This window comes from Paroedura picta, chromosome 5, assembly GCF_049243985.1.
Source record: "Paroedura picta isolate Pp20150507F chromosome 5, Ppicta_v3.0, whole genome shotgun sequence".
Taxonomy (NCBI): domain Eukaryota; kingdom Metazoa; phylum Chordata; class Lepidosauria; order Squamata; family Gekkonidae; genus Paroedura; species Paroedura picta.
Window position 1 is genome coordinate 91,018,581 of NC_135373.1, and position 25,044 is coordinate 91,043,624.

The 25,044-nt window shown below is 43.1% G+C and overlaps 1 protein-coding gene across 5 annotated transcripts in view; it reads right to left on the reverse strand.

Moving 5' to 3' along the window:
• The window catches only part of KITLG (KIT ligand), a 76,762-nt gene extending 53,819 nt beyond the window's left edge, over positions 1-22,943 (reverse strand). For 3 of the 5 annotated variants that reach the window (XM_077338997.1, XM_077338994.1, XM_077338993.1), the window contains exon 1: positions 9,309-9,341. In XM_077338997.1, the coding sequence (XP_077195112.1) occupies positions 9,309-9,326 (18 nt within the window). In that variant the 5' untranslated portion in view covers positions 9,327-9,341. Of the gene's footprint in view, positions 1-9,308; positions 9,342-22,446 lie in introns of those variants that run through there. The other 2 variants (XM_077338995.1, XM_077338998.1) reach the window with 2 other exon arrangements.
• Positions 22,944-25,044: the final 2,101 nt, after the last annotated feature.

Sequence of the window (25,044 nt, forward strand, 5' to 3'; positions counted from 1 at the left end):
TGAAAGACACATAGAAGATTCCTAAGCTTATTGATTTACAAGAAGTTCATGTTATGGCATGTTTAAATATGGAATTCATGACAGTAGGCATGTCACTGTTTGCTTTCACTCTGTACTTGCAAACATTTTATAATGTACATTGTAGAGACATTTCCCCATGTTAGCTTATATTACCATTAACAGAGAAACAGTAACACAGCAAAATGGGAAAAAGTTGGCATACACTTCAAGACCGTTTCTGCACTGGAGGTTTCATGCCAGGCTGCAGGCTGGAGTTTTAGTCGTGGCAGGTTGCCCCACCTCTTCCTGTGCCCACATGGGGGAGCATTTGGCCTGGTGCAGCTCATCCGCCCCCTATTTTTGCTCCTGCACGGGAGCTGGGGCAGTGAAGTTCCGAGTGCATAAACGGTCCAACAGAGTAAATTCAGAGAATCGTCATCTTTCAGGAGCAGATAATTCATCAAATATTCAAGAAACCTTAAATCAGAAATGCTTTCATCATAACTCCTAAAAACTAAGGGGGGGATTCATATTTTAAAGAAAAGCGTTTCTGGGAAAATGAGAATTTCAATAGAAAGAACTGCAACCTGAATATTTCAGGAAGTGACATTCTGTAGCTAGTGCCACTCAGGTACAAAGTTAAACTATGTCTTGGGAGTGGGAATGGAAATTGGAATGCCTAAATCTCTGCAGGGACTGGCAGCAGCTCTATTAACTGCCATTCGAAATGGAACAAACTTATGCTCCATCACACATCAGTTTACCATAGAGAATAAGAGACAATGGTGGTGGTGGGGGGATGACAAAAGTTTCTAAAATTAGGCATGGAATAGAGTGAACAGAAATAGAACTTTATCTTCCACTCTCAAAATCCTAGAAATAGACATCTATTGAAGTTGATGGGCAATTGATTCAGGACTTGCTGCCAGAGAATATAATGATAGTCACAAACATAGACATTGCATGAAGTGGATTAGATGGATTCACAGAGTACAGGTTTATCAGTAGCAACGAACCATAGTGACTAAGGATAACCTCTACATTCAGAGGCAGTAAATCTCTGAGTATCAGTGTCAGGAGGCATTATCAGGGAAAAGCCTCAGCCTCTATGCCCTGTTTTGGGGCCTCCAGAAGAACTGGAACTGGAAGAAGAGCTGGTTCTTATATGCTGCTTTTCTCTACCCAAAGGAGTCTCAAAGAGTCTCAAAGCCTTACATTTGCCTTCCCTTTCTTCTCCCCACAACAGACACCCTGTGAGGTAGGTGTGGCTGAGAGATCCCTGATATTACTGCTGGGTCAGAACAGCTTTATCAGTGCCACGGTGAGCCCATGATCACCTAGCTGGCTGCATGTGGGGGAGTGCAGAATCAAACATAGACTGCCGGATTAGAAATCTGCACTCCTAACCAGTACACCAAGCTGACTGTTATGTTAGACAGATTATTGAACTAGATGAAGCATTGGCCTGACCCCGCAGTGCTCTTCTTATGTTCTTAAGGTATAGAGTCACATAATGGCCCACTGTGAAATCATTACAGTTGCGATTTGCTTGTAAAATGAAATGCTAAGTATCGTTGGACATTTTTGTTTGAAATCTTGTACCATGTCTTCATGCTTTTATTCTATTGATAAATTATGCTACTGATTTGAAAAATTCATCTGTGACAGATATTTTACTTTTATAAAAGTTTGAGAAACTTTTAAGATACCTTCACAAGGCCTTTCAAATTTTCTAGAATAGGCTTTCTCAACCAGGCTTTCATGAAACCCTGGGGTTTCTTGAATGGGTGGAATTGTTTATTTTTTAAATATATTTATTGGGTAATATGGCCTATACAGTCATATCTACCTGTCCCCTCCCAAATGGCCAATGATGGGCCTAGAAAGGTTGAGACTCCAGGTGGTCATGTACACAGCTCTGCTTCTGCATAGATTCTGGGGTTTCCTGAAGCCTGAAGAATGCTTCAGGATTTTGTCAATGGTACAAAAGTTGAGAAAGGCTGTTCTAGAATCACTAAACATAATAAAGCTCAAATTGACAACTCACTCCCTACCTGATTGGCCCTTCCTGGGGGTGTGCACCTAATGGAGAGAGTACACTCTGCCAATGAAGGCCAATAAGTCCACATTGCACTCTGCCAATGAGGGCCAATAAGCCCAAATTGCATGCAGCTTACTCACTCCCTACCTGATAGCCCCCCTTCAGAAATATTCCCCCAGTAGGAGATGGCCCTCAGCCAGGAATGGCTTGCCCTGGTAGTTTAGCCCCAATCAGCAGGGAGCCCTAGGCCAAGAAGGGTTAAAAAGTGGTCAGCTCTCCTTCTCCATATTCCTGCCATTTTCAGAAGTTTGCTGGGTGGAAAAGAAGGCAGCAACAGAGCATGTCCCTCTGCCAGTTGGTTGCCCTGGCTTCTTTCAACTCAGAGGACATGGGGGGGAGCACGCTGTCTCTTGGGGCCATCTCTGCATGCATCCTGGAGGAGGAGGAGGAGGAGAGTTTGTTCTTATATGCCGCTTTTCCTTACCCGAAGGAGGCTCAAAGCGGCTTACAGTCGCCTTCCCATTCCTCTCCCCACAACAGACACCCTGTGGGGTGGGTGAGGCTGAGAGAGCCCTGATATTACTGCTTGGTCAGAACAGTTTTATCAGTGCTGTGGCGAGCCCAAGCTCACCCAGCTGGTTGCATGTGGGGGAGCACAGATTTGAACCTGGCATGCCAGATTAGAATTCTGCACTCCTAACCACTACACCAAACTGGCTCTCCACTTCCAACTTCCTGTTGGTTTCAGAAGTTTGCTGAGTGGAAGCCTCAGAGTACGCCCTGCTGTCAGTAAGTTGCCCTGGCCTCCTGGCCTCTTTCAACTTGGAGCACATGTGGGGGAGTAAGCAGCCTCTTGGTACAGCCTCTGCATGCCTTCTGAAGGGGGGGCTGTGGGAAGACCAGAAATGGTCCCCTGCTGGCCTCTGCCCTGAGGATGTTTACTCATGAGTAAGTCACATGGGATTTGCAATCTGAGAAGGGAGGAATGTTTTGGGGATAAGCTGGCATAGATGCAGTAATCGAGAAACCCTCTTCAAGTTCTTTGCCAACAAATGTTTTCATGTTTTATTGTAACATCTAATTGTTTTTATTTCCTTTGATATTGAACTGAACTGAAGAACGTATAAACTGAGTTTCAGTTCTTAAAGCAAATATTGCTAACAATTAAATATTTTCATTGAGGGGAAAAGAATGTGACAAGTTTATGAATTATTTGATTGATGTTTATTGTTATTAGCAATTATGGTCACATGGCATTTCTCTTAGTTTCATACCTGGAGTCTGGCATCCCTGCACCTCCCTCGGATCCAAAGCCAGAGAGTCTTACCCAAGTAGTCCTTTTCTCCAGGGGGACTGATCTCTGTTGCCTGGAAATGACCTGCAATCCCAGAAAAGCCCCAGGTCCCAACTGGAGACTGGCATCCTGCAACCTCTCAGGGCCACAGTGCCACAGAGCTCCCCCCCTTCCATGTAAGCCCTTTAATCTCCAGGAGCCTGGAGATGAGTTTTCATTGCAGAGTCCCCCCTCCAAAACAGCCATTTTTCCCTGGGGAGTCTGCAGATGACCTCCAATTCCAGATTTCCAGACCATACCTGAAAGTTCTTTACCCCTTGAGGTTTGGATCTGGGGCCTCAACAGTTCGTGGGTGGGTAAGAGCTTTTGTCATATAGCCAGTCCTAGCACCTGAATGCAACGGGCTTTGCCTCTAGTTAGGATAATCTTTGTAATCTAATGTCCAAGACCCCATTCAAATATAGACCAGATTTTATTATATAAATTGACAGCTTTATATGGTTTTTAGAATGTGTATAGACAATGGAGATATTCACAAAAACTTTGGCCTACCACATAATAAACTCTACAGACACCCTATGGCGATGTAATGTTGTATTCGGTTTCCATATCATTATCCTGGCTCTACCAAGACACCTCTAGAAATGGGTTCTAAGGTCAGGAACACACAGTTTGACATGAGTAAAACAATACAATTTATGATAATACCACAGAATAACCATGGGCAATATGATAGAAGAATGCATTGGGAAAACAAAGTCTGTATGATTGGAAATACCTGTCACACTGTGCTGTAGCATTATTTCCTTGTGTTTTAGCATTACTCACAAAACAGCACAAAAAGATTAACAAAATCTGTTAAACTAACAATGCAACCTGGAAAGAGCACACTTTTTTTACCCATAACTGGTAAGAGACAAGTAGGCATATGTGATTAGGTTCAGTACCCAAATTAAGTACCCAAATCAATGATGATGTGGATAATTCTTGGACTAACTCAGTCTGAATGGACCTTACCATTAAGTTAAACTACTCAAATCAGCCACGGAGCTTTTATTCCAACCCCAGATCGATTCAGTCCCTGCCCTCTACACAGAATGTGATTTCCGTTTGGATTTTGGGCGATTTAAATTTTCCTTTGCAGCAAGAAGGATTGGTCCGGAGTGACCCTACCTTTATTGTGCGAAATCTCTGAGTGCTGTTAATCTTCAATATCCAGACTGGGAAAGAAAGCTCCGTGTTAGAGAACCTCTGATAGGCTACACCTGGTCATGTGACACGCTTGCCTTAATGGAGAAGCCCCTAATTTCTCTCAACTTCTGACGGTCCTGGATTTTTCCTCCCTTCTCTGCCTTTTTCAATCCTCTCTCCCTCCCCTCCAAGAAAAGAAAGAGGCTCCCTGCCTGGCTCCTCTCCCTCCCCCCCCTTCAAGAAAAGAAAGAAAGAGGCTTGGCTCCCCCCCACCTTCTGAGCCTCCCTAGCCACGTGCAGAAGACTTTCCTGTTTCAATGGGGAGGAGGGGGGAGAGGAAGACCCGAGTTCAAAGCGATCTGAATTCAACAGGATTGACAATGGAATAAACAAAGTAAGTGCAGACTCTGCCCTTGGCTAAACTGCTGAACTATGATTTGGGCACAATTCAACCATGCAGAGATCAAGGAGTTTAAAGGAACCAAAATTTTCCTTTTCCATCTATTTCATGGTCTGAGGAATGGGGGGGGGGTTCAGGTAGAAGCACTAAATTTGCAACTTAGCTGTACGAGCCTGTTTTCAAAAGTTTTGAAAAGATTGTATCATGGTTTCAATTTTACAGGCACCCAAAGAGGGTGCCCCAGTTGACCTCCATTGATTCCAATAATGAGGCAAGAACAGAGAATCTTTTCCTCCTCACCACTGGAAACAATGGAGGTCAGATGGGGGCACACTCTTTGGGTACCCACAGAATCGGACCCCATGGTCTAATCTTTTTAAACTTGGGGGTTCTTTAAGGAAAGACTCCCACAACTATGCTGCAAATTTGGTGCCTCTACCTCACCATTCCCCCCTTCCCCCAGACCATGGAATAGACAGAAGAGAAAATTTCCCATTGACTTTAATGGCACCATTGACTTTAATAGCACTGAATCATTTTGGATTGAGCTGAATCAACTTGGCCAAATCTGAGTCAGGGAAGGGTGTTTTGTGTGCTTCAGAATCGACCTGATCCAAAACTGTCCTTTTTTTTTTTTTTTGCATATACCTAAAGACATGCTGTCATCTGTAAAACATGGCAACTGCTTGTTGAACTCAAGGTCAACTATATCTGAACGAATACTGTAAAAACAAACTGAATTTTACATTATTCAGAACTCTCCCAGTGAGGCAGATGACTCTTCTTAGGAAGAGGCAGCCAGCAGACCTCACCCAAACCCACAGCCAAGAACAGAGACACTGCAGGAGGAGGCAGTCTCTAAGGAGCCAGACATAGATCCACACCAGGTACCACTACAATGGCCCCCCAGCCCCTGCTGGCCCTGAGTTGGCCAATGTCATGCAGAACCAGGAATCTTCCCTGCCACCAGGTGAGCAGTGAATCAGGGCAAATTCCTGGTGTGGAAAAGGTCTTTAGGATTCTCTCCAAGTTTGTTACTCCAACAGTCAAATAGTTTCAACACCAATCATAACTTACATTGATTTATTTTACACATTTGAGTTGTAAACCAACCTAGCTGAAAAGCATATAATATATAATATAAATAAATATATAAAATGTACAATGATAACCATGGGCCTTCCACTGGACCATCTGTTGTTGGCTTTTGTTTGTTCTATCTATTCGGGGAATCACCCTGTCCTATTGACCTGTCAGCAGATAGGTAGATATATTCCATGGTGCATGCCTAAGCAGAGTTACGTCATTCTAAATCCACTGAATTAATTGACTTAGAAATATAACTTTGTTTAGCATCACACTGTTATTCACCTATCTCATGTATTTTGTGTAGAAAAGGTTCCATTCTACCGTCACAGTACCTTTTGTCTGTTCATACTGTTCTTTTTAAAATACACAATTATGTTGCATTTTTACTCCTGCAGTGTCTAATCTACAGGTCCTCACTGTTTTTAGTTGTGCCTACATCAGTCAAAACAATCAAGGTATTGTCTTTAACTAATGTTAAACCAATATGTGCATCAAGCAGCTTGGAGCCATGCCCCCTGAAAGACACTACAACTGATCCAAGATGTGGTAGTTAGAATGATTCCTTTGTAAGATACTATGTACATACGTACATCCTGTCAAGTTGCAACCGACTTATGGCTGCCCAAGCAAGGGGCTTTCAAGACAAGTAAAAAAGAGCACGTGATTTGCTATTGCCTTCTGGCAGAGTCTCCCCAGGAGGTCTCCCAACCAATTACTGAACCTTCTTTGTTGTTGTTATTAGGTGCGAAGTCGTGTCCGACCCATCGCGACCCCATGGACAATGGTCCTCCAGGCCTCTATCCTCTACCATTCCCCGAGTCCATTTAAGTTTGCGCTGACTGCTTCAATGACTCCATCCAGCCACCTCACTCTCTGTCATACCCGTCTTCTTTTGCCCTCAATTGCTCCCAGCATTAGGCTCTTCTCCAGGGAGTCCTTCCTTTTCATGAGGTGGCCAAAGTATTTGAGCTTCATCTTCAGGATCTGGAAAAACTAAGATAAGGTGACTAGATTGTCCCACTTTTGGAGGGACATCTGGGGGTACCTGGAAAATTGTACTTGTGTTGAAAGTAAAAAGAATATATTACAATATATGTTTGCGTTCCATGCATTCTATGAACTCTTTTTTGCTCCATATAGACCAAATTTTTAATCAAGACCCCCCCCCCCCCGGTCAATAGTGTCTCGCTTTACCAATGTTAAAATCTGGTCACCTTAAGCTAAGACCTGCTTAGCTTCTGAAATGTCACTAAAATGGGTTATACCATGCTGTCTTCCAATGCATTTGAGAACATAGAGCCCCAGACCTGTGGGTTGCATCATGTTTCTCTTCATGGCACCACCCAAGTTTTAAAAACTCAGCCTACCATGTAACCAGTGCCTTGGGGTGCCCTGGTAAAGCTGCCTCTGAGCAAGTACAATCCCTCCCTCCCCTGGAGGGATTCTTAGCATGTATAACTAGTCTAAGGGTGTGAGAGAGATATGAATCACAGTCTGCTTTCTTAGTGCTTTAGCAGCATTAAACCTTCCATGTTACAAGATGATCTGTTACTTAGCTAGGGTACCATGGTTCCCTCAATTCATCTCTAAACGTTTCTTTTTAACAAGAGCCTTGTGAAAGCAAGCAGTTTCCTTGGCTCCCATGAATAGCAGTACAGAGAAAGTGTGTTACTGTATAAAAGGCAAGTGCAACCCTACTGACATGTGTTGAATACATGAATATAACTTTTTTACTATATATATATATATATATATATATATATCAAAATGCAAAGCTCTTTGGTGTAGAAAAGAGTTGCATTGTTTTTAGTGATTAATTTTTCTATTACAAGAATATTTTCATTTTACTTGTGTTCTGCATCTTTTACAAAATATCCCTAAAAAAAAAAGTGTAAGTGAGAGAAATCTCCTATGCACCAAGCCTGTTGACCACAAAGCAGTTAAACTGTGAAACTTCACAGTCTGACAGTCACATTTAGTGCCATGATTTAAGGAAATGCACTGAAGCGTAAATTGCTTACAGTTGCTGGATGGTGCCACAGGGGGCAAGGCCAGTTTCACTCCCTGTGATAGTTAAAAGAAAGTAGGAAGCTAAAAATTGGATTAGCTTGACTCATGGCTTGAAACCTTTTATTAATATTGGAAAAGATGCTGGGAAGCATCCAAGACAGGATAGCAGTTACTGCTTTCAGATTTTGTACTAAAAGAAAAGAAGAAGAAAAATGTCAAGAGAGCAAAACAACATACTTTTCTTGTCTTGGTTATTAAATATGAAGCAGTGTGAATCAATGAGATAAAAGACACAGTAAAAAAAGCAAGTGATTGCAATCCACTGAATAGCTGAGACCAATTATGCACAGTGGGAAAAGGCTGGGCCAGAACATGTCAGCAGGGCTAATCCTCGCTTACACAAGGCGTCACCACTGGCCTGGGCCCTTCCTGGCCCTGGCAATCTTTAGGACCTCCAATGCCCCATGGCAAGGGAATGCTGATTTTTTTTCAGCATCCCTTTCCACTGGCGCCAATGCTGGGCTAGGCCCATGCACACAGGGCCATGTTTTCCACTGACAGTGTCCCGGCAGAAATGAAAAAATTTGCACACAATCCCGCCTTTGTGCAAAGAAGAAACACCCCCCCCCCCCAAGCAGTAGCACCTTTCTGCCCCGGGGGTGCAGTAATCTGGGGTGGACAGGGTCCACTGTTGCAAAAGGTCCCCTCATAGCAACAATGGAAGTGGCACAGCATGCTGCTCCACTGCAAGAAACCAGCGGCAGCACGGTGTGGCCACTGCAGTGCATAATCGGCCTGACTGTTATCACCCTAAGCAGGTCTACTCAGAATCCTTCCCAAATCTATTCAAATGAGAATTTCTTCCTGAAAGTTGTTGTTAGGACTTGCAGTATCAGTACACAGAAGTATTGGAAGGCTTTGAAAAAGTGTCCAGGATACCACTTTATCAATTAAAAAAAAATCATTGGAGAGCCAGTGTGATGCAGTGGCTAAGTGTCAGATTAGTATCTGGGAGACCAGAGTTCAAATCCCCACTTGTGCCACAGAAGCTTGCTGAGTGACCTTGGGACAGTCACTCTCTCAGACTAACCCTCCTTACAAGGTTATTGTGAGAATAAAATGGGGAAGAGGAGAATGACGTAAGCCACTTTGGGTCCCCATTGAGGAGAAAGTTGAGGTACAAATTAATTAAATAAACAGTTCAAATTGAATCTCAAAGTGAGTACGAACAATCTAGGTCAAACATCTAGAAGAAATTACATTCTTAAAACAGAGCATCATACCTGGCCATTGTCAAACATCAGCTGTAAAAGACACTGAAAAGAATCCAAAAGAGGAAGATGCTCATCAGAGGTTCATAAATCTGGCAGACTGAAAAGGATGACATCAAAGTCCTGCATGAGATCAGTGTAGATCCCCTCCAACCTCCTTAGGTTAATTCCCAGGAATAGTACAGCTCATCCGCATCTCACTGCCCTTTCCAAGATGCTCCTGCAACCATGGGAGTACAATGTAACACTGATGAACTCCAACCCCTCTCTCTATTTTAGAACTGGCCGTCTGCATAGCTGTGCTGTGCTTCAGAGCTGTTTGCCAGAGAGGAAGGGATGCTAAACCCAGCAAGCATATCTGTAAACCTGTGATGCTCCAGCTTTGATTATCCTTTGGGGAACTATATAGCCATGGAACAGCCCTCAGAAACAAAGCTGCCAGTGCCTTGCGACATTGGCTTTGTGATGCAGCCAAATAAAATGCCCTCCAGCTGAACTTGTGTGATAAAACATAAGGTATGTGGCAGTGTCATAAATAGAAGAGATATTTAAAAATAAGTATTTCCTCTGCAGTGTTACGTTACGTTTTAATACAGTAGCAAAAATCAACAGAACAATTATTGCCATGAGACCTGGTGGAAAAGGAAATACAAGAAGACATTCAGCATGCTTATGGTCTCCAAAGGAATCTCCAATCTTTTGGGTGCAGCTCGGGGCAGCTCAGAGAATGAAACTTACCCGGGAAAAACTCTGGCACAAAAATGCTAGACAATGGTGGGGGTGGTATATTCTAGTCCTGGAAACAGGGACCCTCCAAAGCTTGATAGGTAGTGCTGCCTGCACAAGTTTCCAGTCTTGCAACAAAGGAGGCAATATTTTTCTGTGCTTCCTCCCACCCCTGGCCATCAATTAAACTGTTGTGTTCGTGCTCCCTTTAAAAACTGATTTTTAAAAACCCCAAAACACCTGTAGCCAGGCATATTTGTTCATTTGATCTATCAGAAAGATCTTTTTCGCTGGCATGGGAGCTGGCACTTAATCATTTACACCTGGGGACAGGGAGTTTTGTTTTGCCTGGGTTCCTCTATTTTGTGATTCAAGTTTTCTTCTTTCAGTTGTTTTTTTGCTACAATGGGTAGAAAAATCAGAACTGAAGTCCTACTTCACGTAGCAATCATTTTTGTTTAGTGGAATTTTCCTACTATCTGCTTCCTTGGTGTTTTTCCCTTTCTTTTTCTTTCCATTTTATTTCACATGCATTCACAGACACACACACACACACATGCTTTGGGTTGCAGTCAGATGAGAGATTACTCTTTGAGTAGTTGGAGGGGCTTTTTTGGGGGTGGGGGAGCAGGAGGTTAAACCTTTTTGTCATTCCATCCACACAGAGAGAGAGAGGCAGGTCTCCTTTTTGTTTTGGAGTGACCTGTGATTGTTTTTACTGCCCACTGACTTGACTTTACTGATCAATGCTCTCCATTTGAAACCCTCCCCACTGCTTCTCCTTGAGGGTGATCTGTACGTGTCAGCCTGCATCCTTGCATGTAGCCTGCCTTGGGAGAGATGCTGTGTGATTTTGGAGTCTCTAGGACTTTGGAGGCACCCCTCCCTCCTTGTCTCATACTTCCTGAAACAGCCATTCAGCAGAATGACTAGGTTCAAGTTTGAAACACAATCCAAACCCAAACCGGGTTTTCACAGTTTATGCCCATCCCTACAGTGCTAAATATATACCTTGGATATTATAATTTATTCAGTTGCCTGTTTTGGAATATCTTTATAGGCCTGATACATGGGTAAAAATATTTAAAAAACATTAAAGCAATATTGGACCACAGATATTCTCTCAGAAATCTGAAGATAATTTTCACGCTATTCCATATGTGGTATATTGTTTCTAGAATAATAAGTTGAAAAATCTCTGGTAAGAAGATTTGACAACTACAGATCCCACCTTTAATCAAAGTTTTCTGTTTCAAATATAGGAGGCTATATGAAAAATAAATTGAATGCATATGAATCTGTTCTCAGCCTTAGCCTCTGCCCACACAGCGCAGAAGGGCCAGCAAGATCAAAAGACAGGAGAAGCATTCTCCCCAAAAGGAGTCATGCAATGCCTCCTTAGAAATTCCTATAATCCACAGGCTCCTCTCTTCTTTATCCTGGTAAGTGGCCACCAAACAAGCAATACATAAACAAGTATTGGCATAGTTGATTTGGTACAAGAACGGCAATTGATTTTTTGAGAAACTGCTTCTACAAAAAGTATATAATGATCATAAAATAGCACAAAGAAGTACCGGGTGCTTACTAAACATCAGATCATGAATTTCTTTTTAAATAGCTGTACCATGTTTTTTTTTTTAAAGGCAAAAACTAAACTGAACTGGCAGGGCCAATTCTGTGAGAAGAAAAAACTAACACCCATAGGTAGTTTTGAACTCATCAATGTCTGATCTTCAGACTGGCATCTTACTAGCTGAGCTATACAGCCTAGGTTGGAGTCTAAGCCAAAGCATATAAACAGCATACAAAGGTTTCCATGATGGGTTCTTAAAAACCCAGCAATGCAATGCCTTGCTAGAATCATTTAAAAAAATAACCCAACCGGAATCCGACTGTACTGAGTTCCCTTAATTAAAAAAAAAGAAATTGACAGGATGGGAAGAAAAGGGGGGAAGGGCAGACAGCAGCCCTTGGGAGTATTTCTGTAACCCCCCCCCCGGTGTGGTGCACATGTTGGGAGGAAGAAGGGGGGAGTAGCAGCAGGGGATCCACATGAAAGGCTTGTATATAGTTCTGACGCTAACACTGAATTCTGCGGGTTCTCACAATACTTAAGGGGGCTGGGGCTTTAAAAAAAAAAGCAGTACTGGAACATGAACAAGATGAAGTTAGGGAAACCTCCTACTAAGATGGCTACCAGGAAGTGAAAGCATCTTTCAAAAGGCACCGCCTACCTGAAACTGACCAATGAGCAGAGACCAACCACTGCACACAAACAAAAAAGAAAAAAACTTAAAAAAAATTACTATGCATTGTAATAGACTGTGATTTGGAGGAGAAAAACTGCAGAAAGAAGAAATATGCAGAGTGCAGGAATCGGATGCGAATTCAAGGGATACTGGCTGCAATTCGGATATGATCAGAATCCAGTTGCGCATGCAAAAAAGGCCTCAGAATGGCTGCAGCATCATTGTGGCTGCCACACTTGTGGGTGCCATTATATCCAGTTTGGCCCTAGGAAAGGGTGCATGAAAGGGAAAAAAAATAAACTGTGGGCCCAATCTAGAAAATAATCCTGTATCTTCCACGCTGCTATTGTGCTTTCTGTACCTCTAGATGACAACTTGGGAATTGAGGATTAAGTGTTCTTCCAGTGGACAATGTTATAACTCTCATAAATTATACAGCAAAAGAGATTTCACAATCCAAAGCAGGTACTAGCTTTGTAAAGGAAAGAATTCATTACTTTTTTGCCTACAGAAGCTGACTTTGTGTGTGGGGCCTCCCTCCCTCCCCCCCCCCCTCTCTCTTTTAATCTGGAGAGGGAACGTGCCAAGCTGTATTATACAAGCTTTCTAAATTAAGCGGGCTGTCTATTGTTCACCCACCCACGCATGACTCAAAGTGTATAAAATTTTTTGCTCAGTTGCAATTCAGTTGACATCTAAATCTGTAAGCATTGTAAAAGGAACTGCTATGTGATTACTGCATTAAATATTGGAATAAGAGAATTAATTACACAACCCCAATGGATACAATATGGTCAGAATGGTTTTCTTTCTCTTTTTTTACACAAGACAAGAATGTTGATTCACCTATAAGACTGGCACAACATTTATTTATGCAGCACTGTGCCATGACAGAATGTCTTGAGCCATTCCAACACCATGTACTGCTTCAAACACAGACTGTACAATGTCATTTTTCATGACTCCCTACATTTTAAAAAATGCTGCAAATAAAACAAAAACTAAGCACATCATGGAGAAAGTTTATACTGAAAGCCCTACCCGACGATGTGCGTGCCACCGCACATACTGCCAAATCTGTCTTCAATTTCCCAGCCACCAGACAGATGGTCATCGATGCCAGCAGTGGACTGGGTTTTTTTTACAATTAAGTTAAACAATGAGGTTCTGCACAACAACAACAACAACTAAACGCGCTATTTGATCACGTATCTCCATGGGTCTTTGCCACTATGGGACAAAAGGAAGAAAAAGCTCTGCTAAGGAAATAACTTTCTTGAACACCCATGAGCTTTAATTTGTCCACACTTAAATTCCAGATGAGCAATGAGAAAGCATGAAAGCATAATTATTGCTGTGCATGCAAATATAAGAATGTCCTCTGCTTTCCTTCATCTTCCGACAAAACAATGAAACATCTTGGTTTGACCATGTAATTATTGATGAACAAATAGATCCAGCTTCTTTCAGCACTAGGTCAAACATTCTTCTGTCCTTTACTTGGCGTTCACAGACATAACTATACTGTGGCTTATTCACATTTCACCTTTTCCCCCTTCCATAGTCAATCCAGTTCTCAACTCCTTTTGTCAAAATCAGTGCCTCATTTGTACCCCACCTTTCTCTCAAATGGAGACCCTAAGCCTTATTTTACACAATTCTCACCTCCATTTTATTCTTCCAACAACCTTGTGGGTTAGGTTAGCTTGAGGCAGGGCAACTAGCCCAAGATTACCAGGAAGTTTCTATGGCACAAGTTGGGATCTGAACCTGGATGTCCCAAATATTGGTCTAGCCACTGCAACACACTGGTATGTATCTGGGTCATGTTTAGCCTGGTTGGAAAAGGTCAGATCAGCATCTGACAAAACACCTATAAGGTAGGCGTTCGGTATGCTCATGGAACCATTGCCCTAAGCCTATTTCACTCCTCAATGTTTGCTTGCTTGCTTTCATTTTTTCACTTTGCCATCAAGTTACAGCCCTGCAGGATTTTCAAGGGAAGGAACATTCAAAGGTGGCTTGCCTTTGCATAGCAAACCTGGACTTCCTTGGTGGCCTCCTCAAGTACCAACCAGGGATGACCCTGCTTAACTCCCAAGAAACAATGAGATCATGTTAGCCTGCTCCATAGTACTCTATCCTCAACATTACCCAATCCAGATTTCTAATGAGAGAACAGACGGCTTAGTGGAGAGATAATATCAGCCTTTTTGATTCAGGCAAAGGAAGAAATCCAGTGGGCTTTTGTTACTGGCCTGCCAATTCAAGGAGAAAAGAGGGGGACAGAGGCAGCATGCTTTCTTTTTTTGACCCCAGCATCTCCTCTGCTGTCCTTCTTGCTAATATTAATAATGACCAAAGCACCAGCCAGAGCTGATTGCTGAGGACCTAGGAATAGGTTAGCATCTGTTGTGATCTGAGTGTAACCTTCACTCAGCAGGACAGCAAATGTTCACAGCAGGGGAGCATAAAAGAAGGGGGGCAAGGTTTCTTCTGTGTCATTTGATCAGTAAAAAGAGAGGTGGAAAAAATCTTATCACTTTATTTTGCCCTCTATGGTATGGTTGTGAGTCTGTCTTTCTACATAGAATGCAACAGGTTTATTTTTAAACTCAGGGTCTATGAATGCAACTGCTGAATGAAAAATTAAGGAAAGGGTGGGACAGTTAAATAATTAATGAGATGAAAATTGCGGGAAATGAACTTTTTACTGTTATAATGGTGTTGATAGAACGAGCTGATTTTTGTCATGCCAGGCTCTCCACTGCTGTAAAAAAAATGATTTTTTGCTTTAGCTTTTACATGGACCACCCTAGCTCTTGTACTCTTTCACACCTTGAAGTAAAAATATTCTGACACAGTCTCAGCAGGCATAAAAATGTGGATAGGTTGAATAAGGATTTCGAAGGCATGCCTATAGTGATTTACAATAATAAAAAAAACAGACAATCTGTGGATTTTGAAAAAAATGTTTCTCTTCCTGGTTTTTTAATATCAGGTTTGTAATTATGCAACTTCAGATCTTTACTGATATTATTCTGAATACTGCTTTACCCAGTTCTTCAAAGCCAGAAGATAAAGGAGGGTAGAATAGTTATCTTGCCATATATATAGTTGATACTTATGGATGCAATGCTTTCACTAATGAGAATATATCTGCTCATAAATATGTTTATAGCAACACATGGAATATTGGACTTGAAATAAATGAAACTGGGTTATAATTTCTACCCAACCACAAAACTCACAGACCAGTTTCTGGCCTGTCTTCCTGCACTGGATTAATTCATTCTACTGCAGGAATGAAATTAGTCAAACCTGTGTGTGCCATCCTGATTTCCTTTAAAAAAAAGAAAGAAAGAGGAAACAAATGTGATCAATGTATGTAGCTTGGTTTATGTGGACCCAATCCATGGATATGTATGTACCATCTTGTTGTGAATTATGTATTTGTGGCAATTCCTGCAAGGGGCTTTCAAGGTAAATGAGAAGTAGATTTGCCATTGCCTTCCCCTGCAGAATCTTCCTTGGTGGTCTCTCATCCAGGTACCAGCCTTGCTTAGCTTTTGAGATACAGCCTTTCCTCTACTCTTTACAAGAAACTAGCTCATGAGAAATTAACAGTGCAATCCTAAATTGGATATTCAGAAGTAAGGCTCATTGAAGTCCATTTGAGTTAGGAATTGTGCATAGGATTGCAAGTATATGATAGTTCATTTAAAGATACTGACTTCCTCTCCTTTTACAGAATGCATGTTAATTATTTCAATTTTGTCCTTATTTACTTTCTTTTCTTTCAGTCCTATGGCAATCCTTTTGGTAAACCTGAACATCTGCTCACCAAAGGCACCCTGGGCTTTCTTCCTGTAAGCTTCAAAAGCAATCCTTCACACCAGAAGAAATTGCTGTTTTCACACAATATAATTCAATTTACAATTCCTAATACATTCTAGGCCCCAGCTGAAAAGAAAGATCGAGGGATCTGTTCAGTATAATGAGGTCTGTGAGAATATCCCTGAGGAGATATAATTTCTGAAAGTATTAGCACAAGTCACTATTGAGAAGAACAGCCCAGCAGGCATCAAGGAAGGATTTGGAGAAAAGAAATAGAAGTGTAAGAAAGAGCTGGACTTGGCAAAACAGCTTTCCAAAATAACTTTCCAAATTATTAGACAAACCCAGCCTTTCATCAACTTAGCAGTTCATCACTATCAACATTGCTGGTATATTTCAATATAAATATGTGAAAGAAACCATTTGTGGTTTTAAAGGAAGTTTTAAGTTTAAGCCTCACCCCTCCAAATCTGTCATTCGTACGAGCATGCTATTTCTGTGGTTTAAACAATAAAATGCGCCAAATTTATTAACAGTGGCAGCCTCATCTAACTCCACCGAAGTTATTGAATGAAGAAGAGTATGACTCTGTTTAACCTTGTAAGGAATTCATCATTGATTTCTTCGGTATAATGAAAAATAGAATCAGATTTAACATATTAAGTGTGTTGGCATTTGTTTAACACGCAGCTATGGAAACAAATTTGCACTTTTACCACATTAATATAATTGTCATATTTTCTTCTGTCCCTTTCTTCAAACCTTAAATTGCTCATAGTTGATTTTCCTCTCTTTTTTTTAACCTCACTCTGACCATGTGAGGCTGGCTAGGATGAGAGAGAAAGGTGATGGCCCAGTTCACCAATAAGTTTCACAGCACAGTAGGGAGCTGAACTCAGATCTCCTTAGACTTTTCCTGAAACTGTTACTGATAAATGACATTGGCTACCATTTCAATGTTCCATCTTAGGGAAGGGAAGAGGTTCATGAGTGAACTATGGAACATTGAGTTGTCGCAAAATATAAAGAGCCTAAAGAAATGTCTCTGTCTGGGAGGTAAACATTTGCTTACACTTTTATATGACTGGGAAGCAATCAGAAGAAGCATCCAGTGTCTTTCACCCTCCCAGCAAGGAAAGTACTCTGCTGAACAGCCATGCAGTCAAGGAAGTGTGCCATGAAACAAGGCCTATAGAAGCTCCAGTGTCGCAGTAATTCTTCAAAAACTTCATCAATATAATGGATAAACTCTTCAAGTTTATACCACAAAAGAGACTAGAGTTAAATCACTCATACATGTGTTTCAAAATTGTCTCCCATTACCAGACTGTTGTAGGTTACTTCCAATATTTGTTGTAAACATTTATTGTTAATTTAGGTAATCAGGATTTCATTTCAGTCTCTGTTAATTGACATGGAAATAAGTTCAGATCACAGTGGTCAAACTAAATTCTTAGAAGCAGACCCAGTGGTTCTATGCCACAGTGAGTAATTGGACAACTGCAACCAGTGAATGCCTGTTACTTCTAAAATAAAATAGACTCCCTCCATTTGCAGAAGTTATTGGGTTCATTTTCAATGTTAAATCTTACACTGATAAAAATGTTATTTTTCACATTTGACAAGAATTTGGGACAATTGTAATTTGTTACACTTATTATTTGTTACACGTTCCAACACATTCCATGTATCATTAAAAATTAAAGATAAAAACAATGAAATGAAAATTGTTTTCATAGAGTTTATTTCATCTGTCTCTTATCAGCTATGCTTGTTGATCTGTTGTTTGACAAATTTCAGAAACAGAACAGAAGCTCCTCTCCCATTCAAACAGCAGAAAGTGGAACAATTTAATACACACGTCTTGAAATAAGTGTCATTTTTCAATTGCAGCTTGCCCATATAGCTCATAGTTTGACTTAGGAAATTCTTTGGTAAAATGAGGACATGTGATAGAATGCACTGTTTGGTCTATTTAAATACATAATTTGTAGCATAGCTTTCCAACAGTTTCCAACATAGTTCCAACAACTGACAAATCGCTTAATAGATTTTTACCATTTATTACAAAAACACATCAATAAATAATTCTTGAAACAGTTATAAAAGAAATCACGTTTGCTGGAGACTCAGAGTTCCACACCTAAATGGCACAACAACTGAACTATAAACAGTGGGGAACAACAATTGTCAAATTTCAGACATAACAACCCAAGTCTTTTCACTTAATCACCACTGTAGGAGGACAGTGCATATACAGGACTAATTGGAATTCACTCTGCACATAATATAGACATTTTTCTTTATTATTTTTGTATGTCTCAGTGCCAAGTCTTGAAAACACGTTCAGAGGCTAAACGCTGGCATGAACTGAACGCAGCAGACAAATCCAAAGGTACAAAGTGTTATTTCAGATTAATATTTCAGACAGTGATAAAAAAACATCAACAGTTAACTAGTAGCTCTTCTCTTCATTATGTGTCTCAATCAAAGTTTTTTATTTCTTAGATTTATGCCTATGACCATCTATGTCTCACAAAGGCTGAAATCAAGATCCAAACCGACTGCCTACTTTGGATATTTCAACCTTTGCAACTGTGTCCGATACCCAGTCGTCTGATTTGACCTCTTTTCTGCTCAGTCTTGCTTGAATGTCCCCTACCTCACACCCAACAAGGCTTTCACATTGTGCCACTTGAACTTCTAAAAAGGCATTTGCACAAACGTCAGCAGTTTGCCGCTGCTGACAAATGACTGCCGAGTTCATAAAAACTGATCCACCAGTGAAGCCAACAAAACCGAAGCTTTATTAAAACTTCAGAGCATGTGTGCAGGTCATATAGTGCTCTTGCAGCAAGCCTTCCAGGACCGAATAAAAGTTGTCTTATTTCTTCTTATTTCTGCTGATTACAGAATCTGTCTTGCATAGTTTGCACTGCCTACTTATTTCCAAAGACTTCTTTCCAACTGCAAAAATGCCGTACTACCAGGACTGCCCTTCTTGAGGAGCCCTGAAGGTCATGTAACTGCTGGCAATGAATGCACCCATTCAACAAAGGAAAGCTGTATTCTGCCTCTAGCTCTTTTCCACCACTAAGGTCTCCTAAAGTTTGCATGTCTAGTCAGCAGGTCACATTTCTGACAGTCTTTGGCAAACATCCCTAAATTTGTCATTAACAGTAACATGCCAAACACATCAGTATCTGACACTTAGATTTTTGCAGCACATTTGAACAAATATTTTTCTCAGAGCATTCTGCCAAATTAACATTATGTCATATTCATTTTTATAAGAATCCCAATGATTGAATTACTCCTATTGAGGACATTTTTTAAAAAATTCTGTTGACAATAACTACTGTGGCATGCTTATTGTTTTGTATGTCATCACAGAAATTATATAGATTCACCGCTGGTGTTTATTTACTAGAGCATATAATCCTACAAATCCTCTCACAAAAGTAATCCTTCAATAAGATTCCATCAGTGTTATTACTGTAAATGAGAAGCTGTGATCCTATTTTAAATAGTTAATTTAAAAGGCATTACAACAGACTGAAAATTCCAAAACCTTTCATGGGTAATGGATTTATAACATCCATAAACAGTTGTCTGTTTTGAAAAATTCCACATTTTGGAAAGCTAAAATGTCACCAGCTCAGTGCTGTCCATGTTTTTAACATACCATGTGATGCCACTAACACAAGTATTTTACGATATACTCTCTGGAGGCAAAATACTATCCTCTTCATCTTCCTATATAGGTTTCCATACATATCAACAAAGAGTTACATTTTCTGCTCTGAATGCACTCACCCAGATGTATACATCAGTATTTCCTCATTTTTTGTGTGTCTTTTATAATTAAACTTGGAAGCTGATGTTCTAAGGTCGATCTATTCTTGTCCAGGGCACAGACTCTTGCAAGTTCTTTAAAAGTCTTTTACAGCCAGTCATAAATATGTAGATCCAAATAAGTTCCATGAGACCTACCCAGAATGCTTACAGTGCAATCCTAAATAGTCATAGCCTTCTAATCCCCATTAACTTCAATAGACTTTGATGGACTGCACTGCCTAGCCTGCAGTGTTAAGCATGCTTACTAGTAAGTAAGGCCTCCCGAGGATCAGGCTGAAAACCTTAATTTAAACACTGAATACCAGTTTGTAAAATCTGCAGCAGAGACTCATTCTCTTTCACCGTCCTGCTTCTTGTCAATCAATGGCATGGCTTGGCTATATAAACACCAGAGCACATTACAGAGGAAAAGGCAGAAGAAGGAACAACACGAAGCAGGGACTGATAGGGTAAGTTGTAGCAGTTGATGATGTCACACATTGAGAGGCAGCCCACAGATCATTCAGTACAATCTTCGCTCAGAGGCCTTTCTACCTCTTGCCTGACTTCAAGACAAGCCTCTGGTCCATCATAGAAAGAAAGCATGGAGAAACAAGATTCCCTGTACAACCTACGGGCTTTCCTTTCCTTGAGTGTGGAATGTTCATTTTTGACAAGTGAAAGAAAAAATTCTAGTTTGTTGCTTGAAGTCGCTTCTGCTCTAATCTTTCCAAGGGGATTAGACATTGGCGTTTGCCCTTATGTGCTGTTTCTTCTCTCTTCATCCTCTAGTTAGTAAGGGGGCAATGGTCTCTAAACGCAGCACTACAATTGGACTGCAGCTGGCAGGAAACCTTTATGCTCAAGAGCTGAGAGATGCTTTGCTAACGGCCCAACACTGTGCCAGAGGTCTCTCAACGGACTCCGGAGCAAAGCCACGTCAGTCTAGAAGGCCACATCAATAGTTTGCTAGAAAACAGGTTTTCTCAGACACAGCAGTAACTGGGAAAGTCCATTTTCCGCTTCCTGAAGTACTAACATTCAGGGCTTGCATGGAATAAGACACAGTCTTATGTAGAGTTTTTCTTTAATCCTCCCCTGCGGTACACAAAGAGTTTAGAAATTCAGAGCTCCCTTGCTCCGCTCAAGAGGGAGAGCATTCTTGCAAGTTCAAGGCACCTGAGGCTGTACACACTGAACCGTCTGTGCAGACAGCCTCATCAGAGAGTTCATGACTGGCCAGTCCACAGTAAAGTTTGCAGGAAGATATCTGCACCATGGTGTGCCCTCGAGGAATTTTTCTGCCTAATGTTACAGAGACAGGCAGCCAACCTACTATGGACGAGTGCTAAAATCTCACTGCTAGTATGACAACATGATCATTTCTCTTGTCATCTTAGAAGTGCAAAGTAGTTGAGGGCCTTCCTGTTTCCTCATGTTTTCCCGAGACACACACAAGAATACCATGCAAGGAGCTTTGCTTGATTTCCCCTGCTTAGATTTGTGTCTCTCCCTAAAGTGACAAATAGGTCAAGAAAACAGCAGGTACCACAGGAAACAAGCAGGAAAGAGATAAAGGGGTGGGGAGAGGAAGGCATGGGCTCTGGGGGGAAGACAAGTGGCACCAAACGCCAAAAGGAAAACGGAACCAAATTCCATCCTCCACTTTTCTCCTGCAAGCTCCTGAGTTATATAGTTTTGGAGGGGAGACTGAGGCACGGAAAGAGAGATTATGGTCTCCTCCTTTTCCCTGCAGGTATCTCTTGCACCTCTTGAAAAATATACACAGAACGGCAGTCTAGGACACCATTTCGAGACATTCCGGGACAGGGCCTAATGGCACCTGCAGGGCAGGGCAGGGCAGGGCACTCCGGCTGGGGCAAAGAGGGCAACGAGAAGAATGCCCAGCCGTGACAGCCGCAAATGATGGATGACCTGAAGGCCGGGGGAGGGCAATCCGCACGAAGCCACGACCGAGGGGCTGCCTTCCAGTCATTCCAACGGCGCCGCTTCTGCCAGACAGCAGCAGAGCCACTTCTCCGCGGCGCGCATCACCGGCTCTGTAATAGATCATCCATTAAGCGTCTCCTATCAGTGTCTGGCCCGGAACTCGCTCGCCAGTTGTCCAAAGGACAGCGCAGATAAGAACGCGCGGGGCCAAGCCTCCACGGCAACACGTTTTCCGGCCAGCGCACCTCCGCTAGCGCTTCTCCGCCGGTGCCATCCCAGCTGAGGCCGGCCAGCCGGCCGGTGGGGGCAAAGGCCCCCCGAGCCATGTGCAGGAAGTTGGCAGCCTCCGCACAACGGCACCGAGTCGACGCCCTGAGGCCAATGCCGACCGTGCCAAGGAAAGCCCCGCCGCTCCTACCTGGGGGCGCCTGCTCCGGCTTCTCCGCGCGATCCCTCTTTAGCAGACACCTCTCTTCTCTCTCCCCCCCCCCCCCGATTATGAAGCAAAGGTCTGGGGGAGGCAGACCGTCCGCCCGCTCGCTACTCACTTGTGCCTTCTTCATAAGGAAAGAGAGCGCTGCAATCCGGCGACGGCGTGCAAACTCCTTTTAGCGGCTCTGTAGCTCCAGCATGTTGCAAAGCTAGTCCACGCATTGGGCTTGCCCCGCGCCTTCGGTGGCCGGCCGCCTCGCTGCCGCCCTCGCTCGGCCCCCGGGCGCGCGCACACTCCCTCCCTCCCTCCCTCCGGCAGCTGCGGTGCGGTCCGTGCGCCTCGGCCCCACACTCGTCCCCGCGCCGCGCCAGCGAGTGCAGCCCAAGCTAGCGCCTCAGCCGGTCTTTTATAGCACTCAACTGCCTCCCGCGAGCAGGAGCGGCGGCGGCGGCTCAGGCGACGGCAAGGCAGCGGCAGCCTTGGCAAGGACACGCCTTCCTCGTGCGTCCTTGCCGGCGAGGGGGAAGCCCTGCGAAACTTCAGGGACGCGCCACGCTGCCGCGAGCGGCCGTGGGACACCTTCGGCTCGCCGCCGGGGGGAAGAGGGAGAGGGGAGGGCAGGGCTGGAGTTTCGGAGGGCCTGCGGGCTCTTTCCATTCGCTCTCTGCTTTCGACCCCACCAGCGCCCGCCGAGATGAGGGAGTGCGTGCACTTCACTGTTCTGTGTGCGAGCGTCAAGTGCCTCAGGTCGCGTCCGATTGATGGCGGCCTATGAATGAACGTCCTCCAAAAGGCTCTGCCGTCAACCACCATTCTCCGGACTTGCAAACGGAAGGTCTGGGCTTCTTTCATGGGATCAATCTTGCTTGACTTGGGTCCTCCTCTTTTTCTGGCCGCCTTTCCCAGCCTTTCCCTATCTCCTGATGTGACCTAAAGTATGATAGCCTTACATTTAAGCTTCTAGGAAGAGTTCAGACTTGCTTTGGTCTAGAGCCCGCTTATCTGTCGTTTGGTTGGTTTGCAGTATCCACTCCAACAACAGCCCATTTCAAAGGAATTGACTTCCTGTCAGTTTTCTTCATTGTCCAACTTAAATGGCCATACAAAGTAATGGGAATTGCTGTGAAATGAAGTAACTTGATCTTGGTTGCCAGTGACATATGTACCTTTACCAGTCTTCTAGCTCTTTCATGGTTACCCTTCCCAGTCTCAACCTCCTCTTTATTTTTTGGGTTGCAGCCTGCCTTTTGGGGCTGATGATAGAGCCAAGAAACAGTAAGGCTTGAACAATTTCAGTTTCTCCAACAGCAGCCTTAAAGCTGTATAATTCCCCAGTAGATAGATGGAAATGGAAAGCTGTGTTGGTCTGAAGCATAAGAACAAGGTGCCACTGGAAGGAACTTTAACTGTGCTGGGAGAAATAAAGGTCACACTGAGAAGGGTCTTTGCATGCCCTCAGTCTGTCCCTTATATCAGGTGGCAGTGGCGACATCCCTCAGCAAAAGACTACCCCTCCCCCCCGGGGCTCGGTAAAATTGTCAAGTGTTGACCGGTCCCCAGTGATAAAAAGGTTGGGGACCACTGCCTTATATGCCCCAAGGCAGCCACACCACAATTAATCTGATACCACAAGAAATGTCTTATTGCTATGTTTAATTGATACAAAGTTTCCTTGGCTTAAACCTGCTCATTGGTGCAGGACGGGTTCCACAATTTAGGGGGCCCAGGGTTGCCCTCCCCTGCTATACGTACCACCAGGCCTCCTGCTTGCCCATTCCTGTCCTTGTTCTCCACCTGCCCATGCCTCCACCTGCTATCAGGCGTCTCACTCCTTATGCTTGCATCCCCATTCCCCACCAGCAGCCCTTTCCCTGACAGTGCAGTTAGAAGTGGCACCTTCATGGCTGCCAGAAACAGCGCCACCACTGTACACCAGCTGTATATTTTCCCTGGTGCACTGGGCAATATGTTCACCTGGGAGCACAGGGAAAGTCTGTGCCTGTAGGGTATGGCCCTGCAGTGGTGGCTACTGGCTTGTTTAGTACTAAGTTAAAGGTACCTTGCATACAATCAGAAGGAAGCATTTCTGTCTGTGACCAATCCTGGATGCATAACTTTGGGAACGTTCAATGTTATTTTGAGTGTTAAACTGATGGCGACAAATTGATGTGTTGCAAAATCTTATGTGTGCAACATGCTCTGTCAACTAACATGCTCTGGGAATTCTGTTCACATGGCGTATCAGTTTTAAAAACTTGGCAAATACCAGCTCTCATGACCATTTCAGGTTGGAAAAACAACATAGGGAGAAGGCTTAATCCCTTCTCTCCTTGTGCTATAGTGCTTATTGTTATTGGGCCCTCACTTATCTGGGAATTTTATCTATCAGAATACGTCTGGTCAAAGAAGACCCCAACGTGGTGGAATGAGGTCCAGGAAGAGCTGAGGGCCCTGATGGAGCTGTCTCAGTTCCTCAGAGCCTGCAAAACGGAGCTGTCCACCAGGTCTTGGGTTGAGGCCAGGTTTCAGGGACAACTGGGGCCCCTCCTCTGGCTAATGCTATACCACTCTGCAGTCCTCTACCTGTGATGGTTTGACTGTAGATTAGGGAAGGATTGGGGATTATGCCACTTTTTTATGGGGTTTTATGGTATTAGGGATTTTGACTGTTTTAATGGGGTTTTAATTTGTTTTTTGTGTAACCCGCCACGAG